We start from the raw sequence: 24,172 nt of genomic DNA on the forward strand, positions 1-24,172 counted from the left end.
GTCTATCAGGCGGACAACGATCCGGTCTATCCGCCTGAAACTCTTGCAAGGACCGCCGCAGATCAGGAGAAACGGCCGACAAAATTACTCCCTCCCTAAGGATACCTGTGGGTTCAGCATTACCAGGAGAATCCGGGTCAAAACTCCTAGAAAGGGCATCTGCCTTAACATTCTTAGAACCCGGTAGGTATGACACCACAAAATTAAAGCGAGAAAAAAATAAAGACCAGCGCGCCTGTCTAGGATTCAGGCGCCTGGCAGTCTCAAGATAAATCAAATTTTTGTGGTCAGTCAATACCACCACCTGATGCTTAGCCCCCTCTAGCCAATGGCGCCACTCCTCAAACGCCCACTTCATGGCCAAAAGCTCCCTATTCCCAACATCATAATTCCGCTCTGCGGGCGAAAATTTGCGAGAAAAGAAAGCACAAGGCCTAATGACGGAGCAGTCGGAACCTTTCTGCGACAACACTGCCCCAGCTCCGATCTCCGAAGCGTCAACCTCAACCTGAAAAGGCAGATTCACATCAGGCTGACGTAACACAGGGGCAGAGGCAAAACGGTGCTTAAGCTCCTGAAAGGCCTCTACAGCATGAGGGGACCAATTAGCAACATCAGCGCCATGTCTGGTCAAATCAGTCAGTGGTTTAACGACATCCGAAAAACCAGCAATAAATCGGCGGTAAAAGTTGGCAAAGCCCAAAAATCTCTGAAGACCCTTAAGAGAGGAGGGCTGAGTCCAGTCACAAATAGCTTGCACCTTGACGGGATCCATCTCAATGGAAGAGGGAGAAAAAATATACCCCAAAAAGGAAATTTTCTGGACCCCAAAAACGCACTTAGACCCCTTCACACATAAAGAATTAGACCGCAGAACCTGAAAAACTCTCCTGACCTGCTGGACATGAGAGTCCCAGTCATCAGAAAAAATCAGAATATCATCCAGATATATTATCATAAATTTATCCAGAAAATCGCGGAAAATATCATGCATAAAAGACTGGAAAACTGAAGGGGCATTAGATAGACCAAAAGGCATGACCAAATACTCAAAGTGGCCCTCGGGCGTATTAAATGCGGTCTTCCACTCATCCCCCTGCCTGATCCGCACCAAATTATACGCCCCACGAAGATCAATTTTGGAGAACCACTTAGCACCCTCTATACGAGCAAACAAATCAGTAAGCAATGGCAATGGGTATTGGTACTTAACAGTGATCTTATTCAGAAGCCGATAATCAATACATGGTCTCAAAGAGCCGTCCTTTTTTGAGACAAAGAAAAACCCAGCTCCCAAGGGAGAAGAAGATGGACGAATATGTCCCTTTTCCAAAGACTCCTTTACATATTCCCGCATAGCAGCATGTTCCGGCACAGACAGATTAAACAAACGACCCTTTGGATATTTGCAACCCGGTATCAAATCTATGGCACAATCGCACTCACGGTGCGGAGGTAACGACCCAAGCTTGGGTTCGTCAAAGACGTCTTGATAATCAGAGAGGAACTCAGGGACTTCAGAGGGAATGGACGACGAAATAGAAACCAAAGGTAAGTCCCCATGAATACCCTTACATCCCCAGCTCAACACAGACATTGCTCTCCAGTCCAAGACTGGATTGTGAGACTGCAACCATGGCAATCCCAGTACCAAATCGTCATGTAAATTATACAGCACCAGGAAACGAATAATCTCCTGGTGAACCGGATTGATACGCATGGTTACTTGTGTCCAGTATTGTGGTTTATTATTAGCCAATGGGGTGGAGTCAATCCCCTTCAGAGGAATAAGAGTCTCCAAAGGCTCTAAATCAAAACCACAACGATTGGCAAAGGACCAATCCATAAGACTCAGAGCGGCGCCAGAGTCAACATAGGCGTCCGTGGCAATGGATGACAAAGAGCAAATCAGGGTTACAGACAAAATAAACTTAGACTGAATGGTGCCAATGGAAACAGACTTATCAAGCTTCTTTGTACGCCTAGAGCATGCTGATATAACATGAGTAGAATCCCCACAATAGAAGCACAATCCATTCTTCCGTCTAAAATTCTGTCGCTCGCTCCTGGACAGAATTCTATCACACTGCATACTTTCTGGCGTCTTTTCCATAGACACCGCCAGATGGTGCACCGGTTTGCGCTCCCGCAGACGCCTATCAATCTGAATAGCCATTGTCATGGACTCATTCAGACCTGCAGGCACAGGGAACCCCACCATAACATCCTTAACGGCATCAGAGAGACCTTCTCTGAAAGTTGCCGCCAAGGCGCACTCATTCCACTGAGTAAGCACAGACCATTTACGGAATTTTTGGCAGTAAACCTCAGCTTCGTCTTGCCCCTGAGATAGTGCCATCAAAGTTTTTTCTGCCTGAAGTTCCAAATGAGGTTCCTCATAAAGCAAGCCCAAGGCCAGAAAAAACGCATCCACATCGCGCAACGCAGGATCCCCTGCTGGCAATGAGAAGGCCCAATCTTGAGGGTCACCCCTGAGCAAGGAAATCACAATCCTAACCTGCTGAGCAGGGTCTCCAGCTGAACGAGACTTCAGGGACAAATAAAGCTTACAATTATTTCGGAAATTCTGGAAGCTAGCTCTATTCCCTGTGAAGAACTCCGGCAAAGGAATTCTCGGCTCAGATACTGGAGCATGTACCACAAAATCTTGTAAATTTTGTACTTTCGTGATGAGATTATTCAAACCCGCAGTTACACTCTGAAGATCCATTATCGTCAGGTGCACACAGAGCAATACAGAGATTAGGAGGAGAGAGAGAAAAAAGACTGCAGCAAGGCAAACTGGAGGAAAAAAAAAAAAAAAAAATTCCAGCAGACTTCTAATAACTCTCCTTTCTCAACCTGGGTCTTTAACACTTTATTGGCCGGTCAAACTGTCATGATCTCTGCGGGCAGAGATCATAGCAAGCCTATAGAGGGACAAGCTCTCGGAAGATGGAACTATACTGACCATGAACTAAGCCTGCCGCGCAACTAGAAATAGCCAGGTAGCATTTCCTATTTATTGCTAGATGCCCAGCTCTGGCCTAAGACCTAAATAGCTAGCAGAGGGAAATATAAGACCTGGCTCACCTCTAGAGAAATATTCCAAAGAAGACAGTAGTCCCCCACATATAATGACGGTGAGTTCAGATGAAACAACAAACGCAGCAGGAAAATAGTCTTAGCAAATTTGAGGTCCGCTTACTAGATAGCAGAAGACAGATAGTATACTTTCATGGTCAGCAGAAAAACACTAACAAAACACCATCCAGAGATTACCTTAAACTCTGGCATTAACTCATAACGCCAGAGTAGCAATCCCTGATCAACGAGAGCTTTCCAGACACAGTAACAAAACTTCAGCTGTGAACTGGAACAAATAGGCAAAATGAAACATGGACAAAAGTCCAACTTATCTAGTAGTTGTCAGAAGCAGGAACAAGCACTGAGAGGCATCAGATAACATTGTTGACCGGCAAGAAACCACCAGAGAAATGAGCTTAAATAGCGACACCCACTACTGATGGAACCAGGTGAAACAGGAAAGAGGATGACAAGTCCAATTCCACAAGCGGCCACCGGGGGAGCCCAGAATCCAAATTCACAACACCTTGCTATTTAACTTGGCTCTTGTCTGTAGTCCATGCCAGCTGTCAATGTTCTCTAGGTTGGATTCAGATCTCTCCTTGGATTTCTCTGATGGCCTGTCCATTTCAGCATAAGATAAGTTCTTGCTAGTTCTTTGGTTGTTCCTTTGCTTTGGACTTTGCTGCTCTGTTTGGATTATGTTTCTTTTTGTCCAGCTTGTCATTATGAAATATTCAGGCTAGCTGGAAGCTCTGGGGAAGCAGATTTGCCCCTCCACACCGTGAGTCGGTGTGGAGATCATTTTGTAAACTCTGCGTGGATTTTTAGTTTTTAATACTGACCGCACAGTATCCTTTTCTATTTCTGTCTATCTAGATAGAATTGGCCTCCTTTGCTAAAATCTGTTTTCATTTCTGTGTGTGTCATTTCCCTTTCCACTTACAGGCAATATTTGTGGGGGGCTATCTTTCCTTTTGGGAATTTCTCTGAGGCAAGATAGTTTTCTATTTCCATCTTTAGGGGTAGTTAGTTCTTAGGCTGTGACAAGGTGTCTAGGGAGAGTCAGGAACACTCCACGGCTATTTCTAGTGTTGGTGTTAGGAGTAGGAACTGCGGTCAGTAAAGCTACCACCTCCTCAGAGCTTGTCCCATGATTCATTTTACCCACCAGGTCATATCAGTGCTGCTCCGTAACCACCAGGTCATAACACAGGGCATTATTGATTTTGTCCACAGGGACCTTATTATCAATCCTTCTTCCCTGGTCTATAATTTTAGAAATTAATAGGAAGATTTGCATGTTCCCCAGATGAAGCTGCTGCGAAACGCTTGTCGGGTGGATGCTTGGTGAGCCTGTACACTCTTTGCTGCCCTTTTGGGCACTGTTTTGAATCCTTACACTACCAGGACATTATTGATTTTGTCCACAGGGACCTTATTATCAATCCTTCTTCCCTGGTCTATAATATTAGAAATTAATAGGAAGATTTGCATGTTCCCTAGATGAAGCTGTTGCGAAACGCTCATCGGGTGGATGGTTGGTGAGCCTGTGCACTCTTTGCTGCCCTTTTGGGCACTGTTTAGAATCCTTACACTACCAGGACATTATTGATTTTGTCCACAGGGACCTTATTATCAATCTTTCTTCCCTGGTCTATAATATTAGAAATTAATAGGAAGATTTGCATGTTCCCCAGATGAAGCTGTTGCGAAACGCTTGTTGGGTGGATGGTTGGTGAGCCTGTGCATTCTTTGCTGCTCTTTTGGGCATTGTTTGGAATCCTTACACTACCAGGGCATTAATGATTTTGTCCACAGGGACCTTATCATCAATCCTTCTTCCCTGGTCTATAATATTAATTGACTTGGCATTATTTTGACTCTCTATACATGTATTTTTTGCTTGTGATTCCTCAGTGTTACATGGTCATTCCTTCTACATATGGGCAATATGCACCTTTTTGGCTCACCCACCATCTTGTTTTCCGTGTTTGAATATTTTTCGCATTTTTTATCGTAGACACCCCCTTTTAAAAACCCTTTATGTTTTTTCTACCATGTACTAACAGGAAACAGGTGCGGGATGTCATTGCAGCTCTCAGTGTCTGCGATTCCACACCTCGCTTTGTGTGAATATGATTACTGCACATCTCTGAACGCAGGGAAGCAATATTACGAGAACACAGAGGAGCTTTGCAGGCAGCCAAATTGCATACGATTACATTGTGCCTTTATGACCCATTATATCAGCTGGCATCGACAATAAAGAATTAAATTGCTTGACTCTCCGCTTTAAACGTGGAGCTAAACTGCATAAAGTAGGACTAGTTTATAACACAATGGTGCCCTATACTGGGAGCTTGAGATCGTGAGGATTGTGGTGTCTTGCTGAATTCCCAGATGACCTTTCATTTTCTTCAAGTCTATAGAGAATCTTGTTCTCTCTGTCTCGGGGGATTTGATGTGTTCTTTTATTCCAAAAAAACATTGTTTTCCAAAAATGTTTTTATGAAACAGAGATAACAACTACCCCATAGCTCGTAAGATGCAACACTTCAAGGAAAAATCTGATAAAGGGTCCAAATTTCAGATCTCCTGATATATCTGTTTATTACACAGTTGTTGCCCCTGTAATTCGGGAGTAATTCTTCTCGGTACTCTGCATAGTGCTATTCCTCTGATGTTCCTCCTGGAAATGTACGAGTGACACACCATTAGTCTTTCCCATAGGATTTGCTCCTGCACAGTCTGAAGGCTCATTCACACGTCCTTATTTCTCATGTACGAGAAAATGAGACCAAATATTTTGATCAGACCTAGATCAGAGGGTGGTCCAATTGTCATGAGTTATTTTTTCGTACATGGAGACATTTTTTTTTAACCATCTTCTACTATGTGACAGTCCATGAAAATCGGACCTCACTCGGATGCCATAAGAGTGCGATACAATTTTTTCTCAGATCCATAGACTTGCATTGCTGATTTTGATCCGACGCTTAGATCAAAATCGGCCATGTCTCTAGGATTTGGTCAGCGAAGAATGGTGAAAATGTGAATGGCCCCATAGACTATCACAGGCACGAATGCCATCTGTGAAAATCATGGATAGCACTCCTACGAGAATATCGGATGTGTGAATGAGGCCTGACAATGTTAGCTCAGGTTGGACAGTGCCAGAGTGCATAGGGACACAGCCCAACGAAAAAGGGCAAAGGTACAATCCAGGCACATGTCTGTCAGTTTATACCGCCATATTTATGTATGCAGCTCTCAGGACAAGTTGGATACAGAGTGAGAAATATATTACAAGGTTAGAGAAAAGATGGCAGCAATGAACTGAGCATATAGGATTGATTCTGTGTGGGCTGCTTCATCCGTGGCACCTGAATTACTCTCTCTTCACGTCAAATGTAGACATTTCTAAGTAGTCCATTACAGATTTATCTTTACAGAATAAGATGCAGCCTAGTTTAGATATCAGAAAACAGAAAAAACATGTTTCTTTCCTGTTAAAACGTCCCTGTAGGTGTAAAAAAAAATGTAGAGGGATCAATACCACAAATTTTAATGCACTTGGGAGAATAGGGAGGTCGTAGTTCCTATGTTTGTGTTTCTCAACAGTGTGTATTATGCACATATGGTTTTACAGCAGGCACGTTATGTACTCTCAGATCTGCTGTATATACTGTGATGCAGCGGTAGGACCATACACATTGAAACGGCAGTGACCCAAGCAAGTTCAAACAAAACGTTCTTTTATTGTGTTACTTCCCACAGTCAATATAGTATACGGCTTCTTCATTCAGTCCATTAATAATGCATGGCTATATGATGCAGTCAATACACAGGCCGAACTTCCCTCTGTCCAGTTTCCCTGGGTGACCGCACGCCGGTAACAAGTCTCTGTACTCACTCAGCGCACTGCACTCTTTATCCTCTGGAGTGCAGCCGGGTACACATAAGACAGCCCAAGACGCAGGATGTCAGTCTCTCTGGTTCCTTTAGCCTCTGTGTTGCTCCACACAGAGAGAGCTCTGCAGACAACTGCCCTGCCTGCTTCCAAAAAGACACTGACACCTCCCTCACTACTACAGGGCTTTTTAATCAGTCACTGCTTCACTCTTCTAATTACGGCCACACCTGTGTCTGTAGTACGCCCTCATGGCCGTAGTACGCCCTCATGGCCTCACTACGCTTCCATGCACATTCTGGAGTGCACATACAGCACCCCCTAGCTGTAACAGGGGTCACTGCCTCACAATATACACACTTCTGCTACATACACACACAGCTGTGCTACATACACTCACACAGCTATGCTGTATATCTGCAGCGCACAGATACACATAACATTGCTGCATGCACACTAAATGCAGACTCAACTCTGCTGTATATACACATACAAAGTTCTGCTACATACATACACAGCTCTGCTGCATACACACAGTTCTGCCACATACACACACAGCTGTGTTGTATATCTGCAGCACACACATATACAGAACACTGCTGCATGCACACTCAGCTCTGCTTTACATACACACACTGCCAGATACACACACAGCTCTGCTAAATACACTCACACAGCTGTGCTTTATATACTCACACAGCTTTGCTATATCTACACACACACAGTCCTGCTACATACATACACACAGCTCTGCTACATACACACACACAGCTGTCCCATATACTCAAACAAAGCTCTGCTACATAAACATACACGCTGATTTTAACTGAAGTGTAAACATTACCACATTTTGAAGTTCCTTCCTGGCATGGGACTGATAATATAACCAGATTGGTCCTTTAGCTAGTCAGGACCTGCAGGCTACGTGCAGCTTTGGAGATGTGCAGGTAGCACATGATTTCTTGATTTCGGTTTTGAAAGATCATAACAGAGTCTAGTCTGCAGTAAGATTACATGTCTAGTGATTGATCAGCCTTCCGAGTAATTGATTAATCAATCAGAATTTACACTGTCAGTCTCGATTTGTCAGGACAGGCCAGGGGCGAACATGTTGGCACAGCATTAATTGTGGACCAGCGAGTAAATGCATTTAATAAAACTGCATGTCAATCTGTACTCTTCAGGGAAAGCAAGCTCTATCACTGTGATGAATTAAAATCTGTGTATATCCCATGGTAAGAGCTCCTTTCTATATTACAGGACCCTGGAAATTAGCTAGACACAGGGAGGCCTGCTGATGAGATCCCCGGGTTTAGCAATTTTGGTTTTCTATGCATTGTCACAGTCCAATAAAATCTGCAATCTGGAATAACAGAGCCACTCTTAACTCGCATCTTCCCGATATGCTAAAGCTATATGTGGATGTCTCTGTTCAAATGTCTGCTCGGCAATTATTTGCACCCTGTACTTTTTCTCTGTTTTTCTTGTATGTGAAAGTTGTCCGGTTTTTAAAAAAATCTTTTAATATTGATTCTCAACAATCAACTGATTAAAGGGGCCGTAGAGCACCGAAACTGGGGCAAGTCCTGTACATTGTGTTCTGTATTTAGCCTTTTCTGATTCACATGAATAGGAGAGCTGCAGTACCATTCATGGCCACCACGCAATGTACAGCGCTGTACTAGCTCCATTGTACTGCCTCTGCTCCGATCGGTTGATCTGTGGGGTTACTGATGGTCAGATAGGTAATTATCAGATAGATGGCTATCTACCTACCTACTGACCGTATAAATTGGATGAGTGCTATCTGTAGTTTTCACGGATAGCACTCTTCCCCATGTTAGTCTATGGAGCTATACATATGTCCAATTTTTTTTCCGCAGACCAAGTGCTCTGAGGAGCGTGCTAAGCCCCTGATAGCGTCCTCCCCCATCTCACAATTCATTGTGATGCTATCAGGGACTTAACATTTATTGGGGAGAGGAGGCGGTAAGGTGCATAGGACCCTTTATAATGAATTAAAATGTGGAAAAAGATGCTGTCAGGGACTTGAAATGAATTGGGAGGTGACGGAGGAGGCTCAGGACCTGATGGCGTCTTCTCCCACCCCCAAATTCATTATGATGCTATAAAGGACTTATATTGAATGAGAGGGAGACAGGACAGGGAGTAAGGCTGTGTGCACATGTTCAGGATTTGCAGGAGATAATTCTGCTGCATGTCCTAATGTGTTGGCAGGAAGAAAGTTGCGTAAAATACATTTTTTCCATATTTTTGCCATACTTTTGTTATGTATTTTTCCCCATTAGTATGGGTGAAATACGCTGCAAGAATTGACATTATGCAGATTTTAATCTGCTGCAAATCTGCAAGGAAAAAAGGAGTGTGGGCATGAGACTTCAGGGATCTCATTCACTTTTCCTGTACTGTAAAAACTTATATATATTCCGTGTGCACAAAGCCTTACAGGTAATTGGGGAGAGTCACAGACTGAATAATATATATTATTGGGAGTCAGAGATTACAGTTAAGGGGGGACACAGTGCTGCTTATCACTTCAGATTTTTAATGGTGGGGTACATATCTGTATTCAGGGGAAGACACATGTACAGTAGGTATACAATGTATGTGACCTTGTTATTTTCAGGGCTGCAATGATCATCATGACAAGACTTGTCGTGACTCGTGGCTGGGAGATGTCGACATGAAGGTCTGACCAGATGGAGAACAAGCAGGATAAAGTGGCTCTCATTAGGCGAGACGTCAGCAGTAAGTGCCTGGATGTAAATATTATTCTGTATCTGCACTGTGTGACGTGGAGTGATAATGTTATCTGTAAAATCCTATCTAAATTCTCGCGTTCATGTGAAATGTCCATGTACTTCCAGGTTTTTTATCATATGGCACACGGACTCAGAGTTTTATAGGTCCATTCACACATACATGAAAATCATGGATCTGAGAATGAGATCCGTGAGGGTCAGAGAATGTTCTGTTCTGATCCAATTTTGAGGATCAGAATAGGACATGCTCAAAGCATCTGTAAAAGCACACAGCACACCGACATTGCACACGGATACAGGAATGTAGCCTTATTATGTATAGCACAGTCCCTTAGTATATAGTGTACTCACTTATTATGTATAGCACATTCCTGTAGTATATAGTGTAGTCACTTATTATGTATAGCACAGTCCCTTAGTATATAGTGTACTCACTTATTATGTATAGCACAGTCCCGTAGTATATAGTGTAGTCACTTATTATGTATAGCACAGTCCTTAGTTACATAGTTTCCTCTTTTATTATGTATAACACCATCCCTTATTTAGTACTATCCTCTCTAGTTATATATGGGGCTGTCCCTTATTACATAGCTTCCTCTGCTGTTATGTACAGTGCTGTCTCTTACATAGTGCATTCTTGTTGTTTTTGTTATTCACAGCACCCTCTTTTATTACATAGTCTCCTCTCTCGTTAGATATAAATTGACTGTTGATGGAGCAGTCGGTGACTAGACGACCAGTCCACCAGCTCCTCCATTAGAAAAGAAGCTTTCCCATGCTCCATCAGCCATCATTGCATTATACATCTAACAAGAGAGGAAGGTATGTAATAAAGACAGGGCTCTATATAATCCGATATGTAAGGGATGGTGCTGTACGTAATAAGGGACGGCAATATACATAATAAAGGAGACTATGTAATATATATACATGTGTGTGTTTGTGGATATATATATAAACTGTATATATGTATATGTAGCTTTGTCGCCATTAAAGGAGGGGACCCCAAACTAATTTCTTGCACAGGGACCCAAAGCTGTCAGTGTCCACCCCTGAAGATGAACAAAATAAGTACTAGTTTACTGCCCCATCCAAAGTTGGCATAATGATATGGATGTGATTACAATTTTTAAGGAGACAGAAGATGAAGAATGAAGAATTAATGCTCACCTATACTTTTCCTAAGGCTGATGTAGTAATCATATCCAATCTCTTCTTTTATTTGTTGAAGCAATTTCTCCAGAGACGCGTTTTTTGGGAGTTGGCTGAGAACACTTGTTAAGATTCTGTCCATCTGCTGCTTCTCCTGGGGTGCCAGCATTTCGCTCTGAATCCCCTGGTGCATGTAGTAGAAATACCTCTGAAACAGTTATCAAGATTGTTGTTTAGTATGTAGAATAAGAGGGTTGCGCATAATATGATGTGTATGAAAGAAGGTTTTTTCCACTACATTTGGCAGTTTGCTCCCTGTTAACCCTGGAGGAGCAAAATGACTACAGACTGGATGTAAGTCTGGACAGTCTCGGACTGGCCCACACGGAGCAGGGGAATCTCCCCGTAGGCCCCTGTATATAAGTGGGCTCCCTACTGACCAGTAATTGGCACAACACACTTGATTCACTGTCTCCTCATTCATTGCCAAATCTGCTTTCCGGGAGGTTTCAGCAGCAAAATTTAGGCAATTTACATGAGGTGGACATTCTAAAAAGTTGTCAAGAATGAGCATACGTATGCAAAACTCATGTCTTTTTCCCTCCTTGTCTGTGAGCAGTCTAAGCCGCATTTATGTGTCCTGGTTTCATTATTTATTCAATATTAAAATGCATTTGTATGGCCTAATGTTACTTATCTGTACTCTTTCCTGTGCCATGTCTGTGCTGCTGTCCATGGCTCTGAAGGGTGTTTGAGCCCAGTTACAGAGCACCCAGACACTCTCCAGTGCATTGTGGCCTCTCTACTCCCTAGCAGACCATGGTTCTCTTGCTCTCTACTGTGGAAGTGATTGGTAGACTATTCAAAGTGACTTGGACCTGCAGATTAAGTTATAGTGCAGCGCCCCAGAGTCCTGGTCGTGCAGTATTGTCGCTCTGCCACTAAGGGGAGTGATGGTACGTCTGATTGTACTAAAAGAGTTCACCTGACCAGGTATCACAGTCACACATTACACATCACACTCCGGCCACCAGGGGGAGCAAAAGGTTCTATTTACTAGGCCACTCCTCACACTCGGGTAAAACTGGGGGTTGGATAGGAAGTGAGGGAGAAGCTGACTGGGTTTTGCCCAGGTAACATCTAGTGAGAGAGAGCGTTGCTTGGGAAGACTCAGGGAGGTCCCTGTCAGGGGTGGGATCCTGACAGTGGCCTAGCAAGAAAGATTGTTGCGGAGCCGTGCCTGCACCTCATTGCGGCGGCATCCTAAGAAAGGACAAGAAGCGGAGTATATTGTGGTGAAGTGAGAAACGAGATCACAGCACTAAGAGATAATACCAGGAGGAGTCGTGCCCTAAGATCGTGGCAACATCCTTCTGAGGCGCGTAGCCGGTGGCCGGAACACCGAGGGAGTACTGGCTCTACGCATTACTCCGAATCGCGGCAGGGCAGTTAACTTTAGGTTGGCTGTCTCACCTTTACACCTATGCAGACAACAGAGGCAATTGTGGGAGAGGGATGTCTCTAGGGTCCCTATAAAATAACTCCAGGCCTACCCAGTCATACGGGTGCGTCCTACCCATATCATTTGGGGGACGGAGAGAGAACATCAGAAACAGATACAAGAGTTGTGAGGACTATCCCGTGGTGCTCAGCAGGGAGGTACTACAACACACAGGCACTAGTAGGAAGGCTACTGATTTCCACCTGCAAAGGGAACTCTGGATGTGCCTTCGGACCGGCCGGTCTCAGCCAGCCCTGTTAGCAGTGCTCTGGATTGTGGATACCGAAGTCTACAGTAAAAGGTAAGAGACTGCAACCCTGTGTCCTCTTCATTTACTGCGACCTACACCATCACCATCTACACATCAAGGGAAGCCCTGGGGACATACTTCACCTGTGGGAAGGTATACCATCTAGCTGCCTCTCCATCACCCCAGCGGACCCCCAGCAGCGTCGGTCACTCTGACTGAACACCACAGGTGGCGTCACGAACACTTGACAAACTTTCAACTACACCTTTAATTGGATGCCCCTTAGCAGGGCCAAGGACCGGGTCGGGCCACCGTGACATCCCCAGAACTGAGACAGAGGGACCTGGTACCGAGTACCCCATTGCCCTACTCTGGGGGCGCTCCAATATCTCTTGCTTTGCTTATTGTTCCTGTATGTTGACTCTGCTACTGACTCCTAATTTTGACCCTGACCTTGACCTAAGGCTTCTTCCTATGTTATGATCCTGTCTCATTCTTTGGATTAGTTGCCTGGTTCCATTCATGATGTCAACTCCTGGATTCTTCAGTCCTGTCTAGTGTTGAGCATTCCGATACCGCAAGTATCGGGTATCGGCCGATACTTGCGGGTATCGGAATTCCGATACCGAGATCCGATACTTTTGTGGTATCGGGTATCGGTATCGAAACAACATTAATGTAAAAATGTGTAAAAGAAAGAATTAAAATAAAAAAGATTGCTATACTCACCTCTCCGACGCAGCCTGGACCTCAGCGAGGGAAGCGGCAGCGTTTTTTGTTTAAAATGCGCGCGTGTCCAGCCTCCCGTGACGTCCCAGCTTGTGATTGGTTGCGTCGCCCATGTGACTGCGACGCAACCAATCACAAAGCCGGGACGTAATTTTAAAATCCTTAAGGACCTGAAATTACGTCACGGCTTGCTGTGATTGGTTGCGTCGCCCATGTGACTGCGACGCAACCAATCACAAAGCCGGAGCGTAATTTTAAAATACTGAATGACCTGAAATTACGTCACGGCTTGCTGTGATTGGTTGCGTCGCCGCCACATGGGCGGCACGCGACCAATCACAAGCCGGGACTTCACGTAAGGAAAGAAAAGCGCGAATTTTAAGCAAACAACGCTGCCGGTTCCCTCGGTGAGGTGAGTATAGCAATATTTTTTATTTTAATTCTTTCTTTTACACATTAATATGGATCCCAGGGCCTGAAGGAGAGTTTTCTCTCCTTCAGACCCTGAGAACCATCAGGAATACCGTCCGATACTTGAGTCCCATTGACTTGTATTGGTATCGGGTATCGGTATCGGATTGGATCCGATACTTTGCCGGTATCGGCCGATACTTTCCGATACCGATACTTTCAAGTATCGGACGGTATCGCTCAACACTAGTCCTGTCATACCCACCAGCTTGTTTCATCCTTACTGCCACTATGTTCCTGGCTTTGCTATTACTTACTGCACACCTGCTGACAATCGGGGACTATTCTGAGGATCAAAACCTGGAAATTCAACAGGGCTTAGAATCTGCAGTCCAGTCTGGCCAGCGACAATCTAACTATGGAGGGTACTTCTCCAGTGAGAAATATCGAAGTACCCTAGACTTCCTACGTAAAGAGGTTCTCCTGAAGGCATACCTTTCTCCATAAGCCCTGTTAGGACAAATAGAGGTCATAGAGGAGGGTCAACAGGTCGGAGCCCATTTTCCCTTTTATGATCTAGGGAGGAGAGCTGCTAATAAAGGGCAGGCTCTGGAAGGCCAGTCTCGACTATGTATTACACTGACTGCCATTCACTTGAATAACCACCATGTAATACCACAACTATATATTCGAGAAGGGTGGTAACTTTTCAGAATCATTAAGATTCTCTGTTATGCAGTATGTAAAGTTTTAGTGACAGCCTTGGTAGAAGCAACTGAATAATTAACCACTTTTATCACTCACAAGGGAAGAAATAATAATAGGAATATAGACTTTTCAATGATATCGAAAGCAGTAAATGAGAACTATATTTTTCAGGATGCAAACTGACTGAGGCCCAGCAGGCTGTTTCCTGCCTGTAAATGCAGCGGATGCAGTGATCTTATTGCCTTGTTGTGATGTGTATCGAGCTTCCCCCAAATGAAGAGCTGTTCTCATTATGTAATTTCACTTCTCGTTAAGAACAGTTATAATCATGCAGATTTCTCTCTTGAGAGGATTTGTTGATTATGTAATATTTCTTCTTAAGGAAACTTCTGTTTGTGCATTCACTTCCTGCAAGATTAATATACGGTACATCATAACACTTAGCATATCTGCCGGGGGATGAAAAACTCAGCACCGTTGGAGCGAACGTGTCCCGAAGCCGAAGCTCAGCTTCAGATGTAGCAATCATCAACTCCACTTTTAAAGGTTTTTTGGGGGTCATATGATATCAACTACCTACCCTTAATGTAAGTCATCAATACCAGATCTGTGGGGATCCGACATCCACCAAGAAACACCTGCCCTGGATTACAACCCCAAGACAACTGCACTACCACCAACAACCACCGGAGGGAGCCCAAGAGCAGAATTCACAACATTACCCCCCCTTGAAGAGGGGTCACCGAACCCTCACCAGAGCCCCCAGGCCGATCAGGACAAGCCAGATGAAAGGCACGGACCAAATCAGCAGCATGGACATCAGAGGCAAAAACCCAAGAATTATCCTCCTGGCCATAACCCTTCCATTTGACAAGGTACTGAAGCCTCCGCCTCGAAAAGCGAGAATCCAAAATCTTCTCAACCACATACTCCAACTCCCCATCAACCAACACAGGAGCAGGAGGGTCAACAAGAGGGAACAACGGGCACCACATATTTCCGCAATAAAGATCTATGGAAAACATTATGGATGGCAAAAGAGGCCGGAAGGGCCAAACGAAAAGACACCGGATTGATAATCTCAGAAATCTTATAAGGACCAATAAACCGAGGCTTAAACTTAGGGGAAGAAACCTTCATAGGAACAGGACGGGAAGACAACCAGACCAAATCCCCAACCCGAAGCCGGGAACCAACACACCGACGACGGTTAGCAAAACGCTGAGCCTCCTCCTGAGACAACACCAAATTGTCCACCACATGAGCCCAAATCTGCTGCAACCTGTCAACCACAGAATCCACACCAGGACAATCAGAAGGTTCAACTTGCCCCGAAGAAAAACGAGGATGAAAACCAAAATTACAAAAGAAGGGCGAAGGCAATTTAGGCAAAGGCACCAAAAGAATCATCTTAGAAAACCGGTCACAAACCACCCAGATAATTACCGACATCCTCTGGGAAACCGGAAGATCTGAAATAAAATCCATAGAAATATGCGTCCAGGGCCTCTCAGGGACCGGCAAAGGCAAAAGCAACCCACTAGCATGGGAACAACAAGGCTTGGCCCGCGCACAAGTCCCACAGGACTGCACAAAAGAACGCACATCACGCGACAAAGAAGGCCAAAAGGACCTACCAACCAAATCTCTGGTACCAAAAATACCAGGATGGCCAGCCAACACAGAACAATGAACCTCAGAAATCACTCTACTAGTCCATCTAGCAGGAACAAACAGTTTCCCCACTGGACAGCGGTCAGGCTTGTCAGCCTGAAATTCCTGCAGAACCCGTCGCAAATCAGGGGAAATGGCAGAAAGGACCACCCCTTCCTTCAGAATGCCAACCGGCTCAAGTACCTCAGGAGAATCAGGCAAAAAAACTCCTAGAGAGGGCATCAGCCTTAATATTCTTAGAACCCGGAAGATACGAGACCACAAAATCAAAACAGGAGAAAAACAAGGACCATCGAGCCTGTCTAGGATTCAGCCGTTTGGCAGATTCGAGGTAAATCAGATTTTTATGATCGGTCAAGACCACAATACGGTGCTTGGCTCCCTCAAGCCAATGTTGCCATTCCTCAAACGCCCACTTCATAGCCAACAACTCCCGATTGCCGACATCATAATTGCGTTCAGCAGGCGAAAACTTACGGGAAAAGAAGGCACACTGTTTCATCAAGGAACCATCAGAATTCCTCTGAGACAAAACGGCCCCTGCCCCAATCTCAGAAGCATCAACCTCAACCTGAAACGGAAGAGAAACATCTGGCTGACGCAACACCGGGGCAGAAGTAAATCGGCGTTTAAGCTCCTGAAAGGCAGAGACAGCCACAGAGGACCAATTCGTTACATCAGCGCCTTTCTTCGTCAAATCGGTCAGGGGTTTAACCACACTGGAGAAGTTAGCAATGAAACGGCGATAAAAATTAGCAAAGCCCAAAAATTTCTGAAGGCTCTTCACGGATGTGGGCTGAATCCAATCATGAATGGCCTGAACCTTAACCGGATCCATTTCTATAGATGAGGGAGAAAAAATGAAGCCCAAAAAAGAAACCTTCTGCACTCCAAAGAGACACTTAGACCCCTTCACAAACAAAGAATTATCACGAAAGATCTGAAATACCATCCTGACCTGTTTCACATGAGACTCCCAATCATCGGAAAAAATCAAGATGTCATCCAAATATACAATCATGAATTTATCAAGATAATTCCGGAAGATATCATGCATGAAGGACTGAAAAACAGATGGAGCACTAGAGAGCCCGAATGGCATCACAAGGTATTCAAAATGGCCTTCGGGCGTATTAAACGCAGTTTTCCATTCGTCACCCTGCTTAATACGAACAAGATTATATGCCCCCCGAAGGTCAATTTTAGTAAACCAACTAGCCCCCTTAATCCTGGCAAACAAATCGGAAAGCAAAGGTAAAGGGTATTGAAACTTGACCGTGATCTTATTCAAGAGGCGATAATCAATACAGGGTCTCAAGGAGCCATCCTTCTTAGCAACAAAAAAAAATCCCGCTCCCAACAGTGAAGAAGATGGCCGAATATGCCCTTTCTCCAAAGACTCCTTAACATAACTCCGCATGGCGGTATGTTCCGGCACAGACAGGTTGAAACGTCGGCCCTTAGGAAACTTACAGCCTGGAATCAAGTCAATAGCACAATCACAGTCCCTATGCGGTGGAAGGGAACTGGACTTGGGCTCATCGAATACATGCTGAAAATCAGACAAAAACTCTGGAACTTCAGAAGAGGAGGAAGAGGAGATTGACATCACAGGAACATCATTATGAACCCCCTGACAACCCCAACTAGTCACAGACATAGTCTTCCAATCCAACACAGGATTATGTATCTGCAACCATGGAAAACCCAGCACAATAGCATCATGCAAATTATGCAACACCAGAAAACGACAATCTTCCTGATGGGCTGGCGCCATGCACATGGTCACCTGTATCCAAAACTGGGGTTTATTTTTAGCCAAAGGTGTAGCATCAATGCCCCTTAAAGGAATAGGGTTCTGCAAAGACTGCAAGGGGAAACCACAAGGCTTGGCAAATTCAAAGTCCATTAAGTTCAAAGCGGCGCCTGAATCCACAAACGCCATGAGAGAAAATGACGACAATGAGCAGATCAAGGTCACAGATAACAGAAATTTAGGTTGTACAGTTCCGATGGTAACTGAACTAGCGATTCTCTTTATACACTTTGGGCAGACTGAAATGACATGAGAAGCATCACCACAATAAAAACACAACCTATTCTGACGTCTGAATCCTTGTTGTTCCGTTCTAGACAGAATCCTATCACACTGCATAGGCTCAGGCATCTGCTCTGAGGACAACGCCACAGCGCGCACAGTTCTGCGCTCCCGCAAGCGCCGATCAATCTGAATGGCCAGAGACATAGAATCACTCAGACCAACAGGCGTGGGAAACCCCACCATAACATCTTTAACAGATTCAGAAAGACCCTTTCTGAAAATAGCCGCCAAAGCATCCTCATTCCATTTAGTCAGCACAGGCCATTTTCTAAATTTCTGACAATACAATTCTGCCGCTTCTTGACCCTGAGACAGGGCCAACAAGGTCTTCTCCGCTTGATCCACAGAATTTGGTTCATCATATAATAATCCTAGAGCCTGAAAAAAGGCATCTACATTAAGCAAGGCCGGATTCCCGGATTCCAGGGAAAATGCCCAATCCTGAGGGTCGCCACGCAGCAGGGAGATGACAATTTTAACCTGCTGAATGGGATCACCAGAGGAACGAGGCTTCAGAGCAAAAAACAGTTTACAGTTGTTTTTAAAACTCAAAAATATGGACCTATCCCCAAAAAACAAATCAGGAGTAGGAATCCTAGGCTCTAAAAGCGGAGTCTGAACAATATAATCAGAAATACCCTGTACCCTAGCAGCAAGCTGGTCCACACGAGAAACCAATCCCTGAACATCCATGCTAGCACAAGACTCCTCAGTCACCCAGAGGAAAAGAGGGAAGAAAAGACAAAGCAGGCTACAGAAAAAAAAATGGCTCTTTCTTCCCTTCTTCTGAGATGCATTTAACTCATTGTTGGCCAGTTGTACTGTTATGATCCGGTGACCTTGGAGCCGCATGAGAGACTTTCTTAGGAGTAGGTGGAACCTGTACTGACCGCAAACCCTAAACTAACACCGCAACTAGAAGTAGCCGTGGTATGTACCTAACACGTCCTAGACACCTCGACACAGCCGTAGGACTAAATACCCCTATAGATGGAAATGGGAATTCTATCTTGCCTCAGAGCAGAACCCCAAAGGATAGGCAGCCCCCCACAAATATTGACTGTGAGTATAAGAGGAAAGACACACGCAGGCAGAAAAACAGGATTTAGCATAAGAGGCACTTCTAGCTAAATAGAAAAGGATAGGACAGAATTCTAAGCGGTCAGTATTAAAATCCTAAAAATATCCACAGCAGATAATACAAATATTCTCATCTAACTAAAGACATAGAAAGTATATCTGCATCTCCTGAGAATCCAGCATGACTGAAAAATCCAAACAAAGTCTAAGCTGGACAAAAACACAATGAATTGCACTGAATTGCAAAGCACACTGCATGTGTGCACAGAGACAAAAAACCAGACACTTATCTTAGCTGAATTGGCAGCAGGGCATGAGGAACCAGAGAGAGATGCAATCCCTCAAAGAACAATGGACAACTGGCAAGGACTCAGGGATCCTGCACACCTAAATACCTAATAGAGCTGCAATCAGCGGAAACACCTGCCCTGGATTACAACCCCAAGACAACTGCACTACTACCAACAACCACCGGAGGGAGCCCAAGAGCAGAATTCACAACAAAAATCCCTGTATCTTGTCTTCTACAAGAGGACATCTTTAGTTGGCCTTTCAGTGAAAACCAGGTGGACTCAGTAGATGCCCTCCAATAAGTGGAATGAGCAGAGTACAGCAAATAAATTATTGGCAGCCAACTATTCCACTCTGACAACTTGACTCTTCCTATTTTAGAGCCGTTTCAGCACATTGTAAAGGTAGAGTTTTACATATGAGCCCTTTCCAGCTTTTATCTGTGGATCTGAAGACAGGCAGAGGGTTACAGGGTATCTTGGACACCTACAAGCTTGGACACCTACAAGTATCACATTTAAATGGCATCCAAAATGTGTCATGGGTAAGAAATGTTTCTCCTAGAGACAAGTTGTCTTTAACTACAAATCTTTAAATAAGGGTAAATGTGTTCTTAAATTTTGTATGATAGTACGATAAAAATCTATGGAGAAATTGAGCTAAGAGACAGAATTTGGTGGTAGGACATGTGCAGAAGGTCCTCATGTATTGTTCCATTAATAGTGCTGCCATTTGTACCCACTCACCTCCAAGTCTCTTTGAGTCGGCTTTTCCTGTTTATCCGTATCTGCTTCATGCTGTAGCATAATCTGTAATTGTTCCTCTGGAGTAATGGGCCTGCTCTCTGGGTAGGTCATGGTCTCTATCTGCTGCATGGTCTCATCTACAGACGGCGGCTCTAAAGAGCTATACCTGGCTATCCATCTGCATAATAACAAAGGAAATTATTTCTAGGCATCATATTGAGCAACTATAACAATAATACCTATTCAATGTACTGCTTACACTCCATCCACATTTTATCCATCAGTAAGATTATATAATAGAACATATTGTTATTAGAGATGAGCAAATCTTTTAAAATTCGAATTCTCCAGCTTCGTATGAAAAGAAGAGTATGACACTCTGAAGTCTATTATGCTGTATCCAAGCACTTTAATGCAAACACCAACTTAGTAATGTCAAGGCAACCTCAACATATATAGGCATGGGTAGATGGGTGCTAACCAACAGCCTGTTTTATAACACATTTCACTAATGGACTATTTAAAAACAATCCAAAAATTATGCCTTTTTGTGATCAGTTAGATGGTTCCGTCACTGCCTGCAAGTCTAGGCAAACAACTGAAATTTCCTGTGCTCAGGCCTACTAAGAATTCTCCTGCCTAGGTCTATGGTCCACGCCAAACTTGTTTGAGAATGCATTTTTATAAACGATGTATGAAGAAGCCAGGACTTGATGATGACCATTCATTCTTCTATCACTGCCTGTCCTGTCAACTTTTTAGGTTGTTTTATGTGTCCAGACCATGGAGAATGGAAAATCAGGGTTTGATTCCTGAGACTATTACCCTCTCCGACTACGGGAGACAATGATGAAGAATAAAACTACCACAGCATTTTATGTTCCCCATCCCGGTCAAGAGCACAAGAACTCACATTAGTCAATGCAAAAAAAAAAAAAAAAAGACTCATGTAATCATGGAAGCCGTGAATTTTATTTTTGCAAATTTCGCCTTTTGTGACTAATCCTGTGCAGGGTTCAGGGGGAATTCTTATTAGTCAAAGGTGATAAGACACTCATTTTTACAAATATCAGGATGAAGGTAAAGAAAAACTAGCCTTTTCAGTGTCGAATCCTGCGCAGGGGCCTGCGCCCATAAGATACCAATTTTTATATAAAAAAGTGGAAGTAGAGTGACTTTGATGGTACCACAGTTGTTCCTGCTAACAAAATTTGTAGCCTCTTTGAAGGGCCTCAGTAAGGGTCAAGCGTCCCTCATCCACATCACTTGCCAAAGAAGAATTATGGGGTAACACAAGCTTCAGTTTCTTTGCTACGTGAAATAATTGGTTACTTCTCCATCTTATGTTGCTTGTACAGATGCTCTAACATATGTAGCATTACATTCCATCTTGTTGCAGTGTCAGAAATAAGATGGGGTTCAGTCATACCGCTTCTTCATTGTAAATTCTGGAGGACATTCTATGCCACATAAGAACAGTTGAAATGTCCATACACTCTACTGGCCAAGAGCATGGCCATGTTCAAGGGATTATATCTGTTATAAAATGTGCACCTACTACACGCAGAAAGTTGCAGACAGCATGGTCTAATTTGCCCAAATGTATGGGAGTCACAAGGTTCTCGGCACTGTTGCTTGCAAAGGTGCTCAGTTGTAGTTAATGTGGAGCCATCCAGCGTGACATTTGATGCAACGTACTGCCTTGCTGCTATTGGAGAGCGGAGATGTTCTTTGAGGAGAACATGGAGGAGGTTCATAAGTGTGACCCAGTGTAGAGATGTCACCAGTCACCACCTGGACTGCTTGCAGAAGTACGTTACTGCTGTTCAAGACAATGGCTCAATGGGCTGCTGTCAACTGATTGACTGTGTCATACCACGAGATGTGATAGCTGCAAGGCAATGTAGAGAAGCCCACCCACGGTCAAGACTTCATTGGCCGATGCAATCTTCTACTATATGTAAAATGGTAGCAGCTATTTTTGGCAAATTCACCAAATTCCTAAAAAAATCACGCCAAATTTGATATAAATTGATTTGCTTATCTCCAATTGTTATAATATATATGATTCCAGGACTTATCTAGAAGTCATCTCATAAAAGTTATGCTTCTATGTGTAAAATGGGTCTTCAGAAGAGTCTATAGAAGCCTAACACTTCTATGAGAGACAAGCTTTATTACCTATCAGTGTTGTGTTTGTTCCTGGGAGACAATTTTGACTTTTTCGGAAGGCATGAAACATCCTTTGAAGCTGAATCTATTAGTTAAGGAAACCGACAGCTTGTACCTACAAAAGAAAGAGCATACAAAACAGCCAAAGAGAATATGAGTCATAGCAGCTTATATTATTATTATCCTAAAATTACTTTATTTTATTTTTTTAGTGACCAATGTAAAGTATCATTTGCCAGTCGATCAACACCAGTTATCACAATGCATTCTGACCAGGATTGTAGATGGGAGGGCAAAAATCACAAAAGGACAGTGCCACAATGGATGGTGAAAAAAATAGAAGCTTACATCTTTATTCTGCCTTCTGTAGCGATGTTTCGGTCAACAGACCTTTATCAAGCGATAAAGGTCTGTTGACCGAAACGTCGCTACAGAAGGCAGAATAAAGATGTAAGCTTCTATTTTTTTCACCATCCATTGTGGTGCTGTCCTTTTGTGATTTTTGGCTTTGGTACGTTATCCAGGTTGGACTCCCTGGTTTTGGATGTGCGCCCTTGTGTCCATTGAGACCTTTTGCTCACAAGGATAAGGGTGCGGTTTTGATGTTTTAGTATTTGGACTTTGTAGATGGGAGGGAACCTGGGTCACAAATATGCAACTAAAATCCCTGGAAAGTTATAGTATTAATACCAAGGCTTGTATTGAAGGGAATCTGCCAGAGAATACATGGGCAACATGTATGAGACACTGGCGGCATGATTAAAGCCATACAGCAGAGTGAGTGTGTATGGGAAAGTTGGGCGATATAGCTGCTAGATGAATCATCGTTTGACCGATAGGTGTCTAAAATCTATTGGGGGCTTTAGAGTGGGAAAATCTTTTTAGCTCTCCACTAATGTGGATCTTTTATGAGAGACCCTCTCTATTAACTCAGAGTTCCTTAATAGTTATGTTGGCTTTTATAGGGGTTGTCCGGGACTATTTTATTTCTTACTATGGGCCTAAACATTAACAGGCAACTAGTTGCTAACAGAGGCAACAGTTAGCAACTAACAGTTAATAATAGTAGGCAGCTACCTGCCTGTTGTACCCAGCACTGGTCAGAGCGGTCACCAACCGCTCTTGCAGGCGATTTAGCTGCTCAACATCAACAGAGCAGCTCTTTTTCTTCTGGGCTGCTCTGTCGACAGGGCGTGACTGCTGACGCAATGCTGATTGACAGCCTGTTGCCCCTAATTAGAGAGCAGGGAGCCAGCGATCAATCAGCATAATGTTGGCAGTAATGCCTCATCAACCGAGCAGAGCGGAAGGGAAGCGGCTGTTCTGTTGACGTGACGTATTAGTCTGTGACTGCTCTGTGCCGGCAGAGATCAGTGCTAGGTAGTTATCAACTACCTACCTGTTAGTTCTTAGGCTTGTAGTAAAAAATAATTTAGTCCTAGATGGCTCCTTTAAATGGATCCCAGTTGACAGGGCATTACATTGTTGTGACCTCACTGGTAATCTGTAAAGGAATACATCATCAAATGTTCGATTTCCCTGTAGTGCTTCCACAGGAAAAATAAAACATC

The 24,172-nt window shown here is 43.9% G+C and overlaps 1 protein-coding gene across 1 annotated transcript in view; it reads right to left on the minus strand.

The window, feature by feature from the left end:
• DNAH3 (dynein axonemal heavy chain 3) overlaps positions 1-24,172 on the minus strand; it is a 373,447-nt gene that overhangs the window by 299,229 nt on the left and 50,046 nt on the right. The window contains exons 4-6 of the mRNA XM_077274961.1: positions 22,611-22,680; positions 20,430-20,607; positions 10,957-11,146 (exon numbers count right to left, since the gene is read on the minus strand). Of these exons, the coding sequence (XP_077131076.1) occupies positions 10,957-11,146; positions 20,430-20,607; positions 22,611-22,680 (438 nt within the window). The remainder of the gene's footprint in view (positions 1-10,956; positions 11,147-20,429; positions 20,608-22,610; positions 22,681-24,172) is intronic.

Source organism: Ranitomeya variabilis, chromosome 7, assembly GCF_051348905.1.
Source record: "Ranitomeya variabilis isolate aRanVar5 chromosome 7, aRanVar5.hap1, whole genome shotgun sequence".
In the NCBI taxonomy this organism is placed as follows: Eukaryota; Metazoa; Chordata; class Amphibia; order Anura; family Dendrobatidae; genus Ranitomeya; species Ranitomeya variabilis.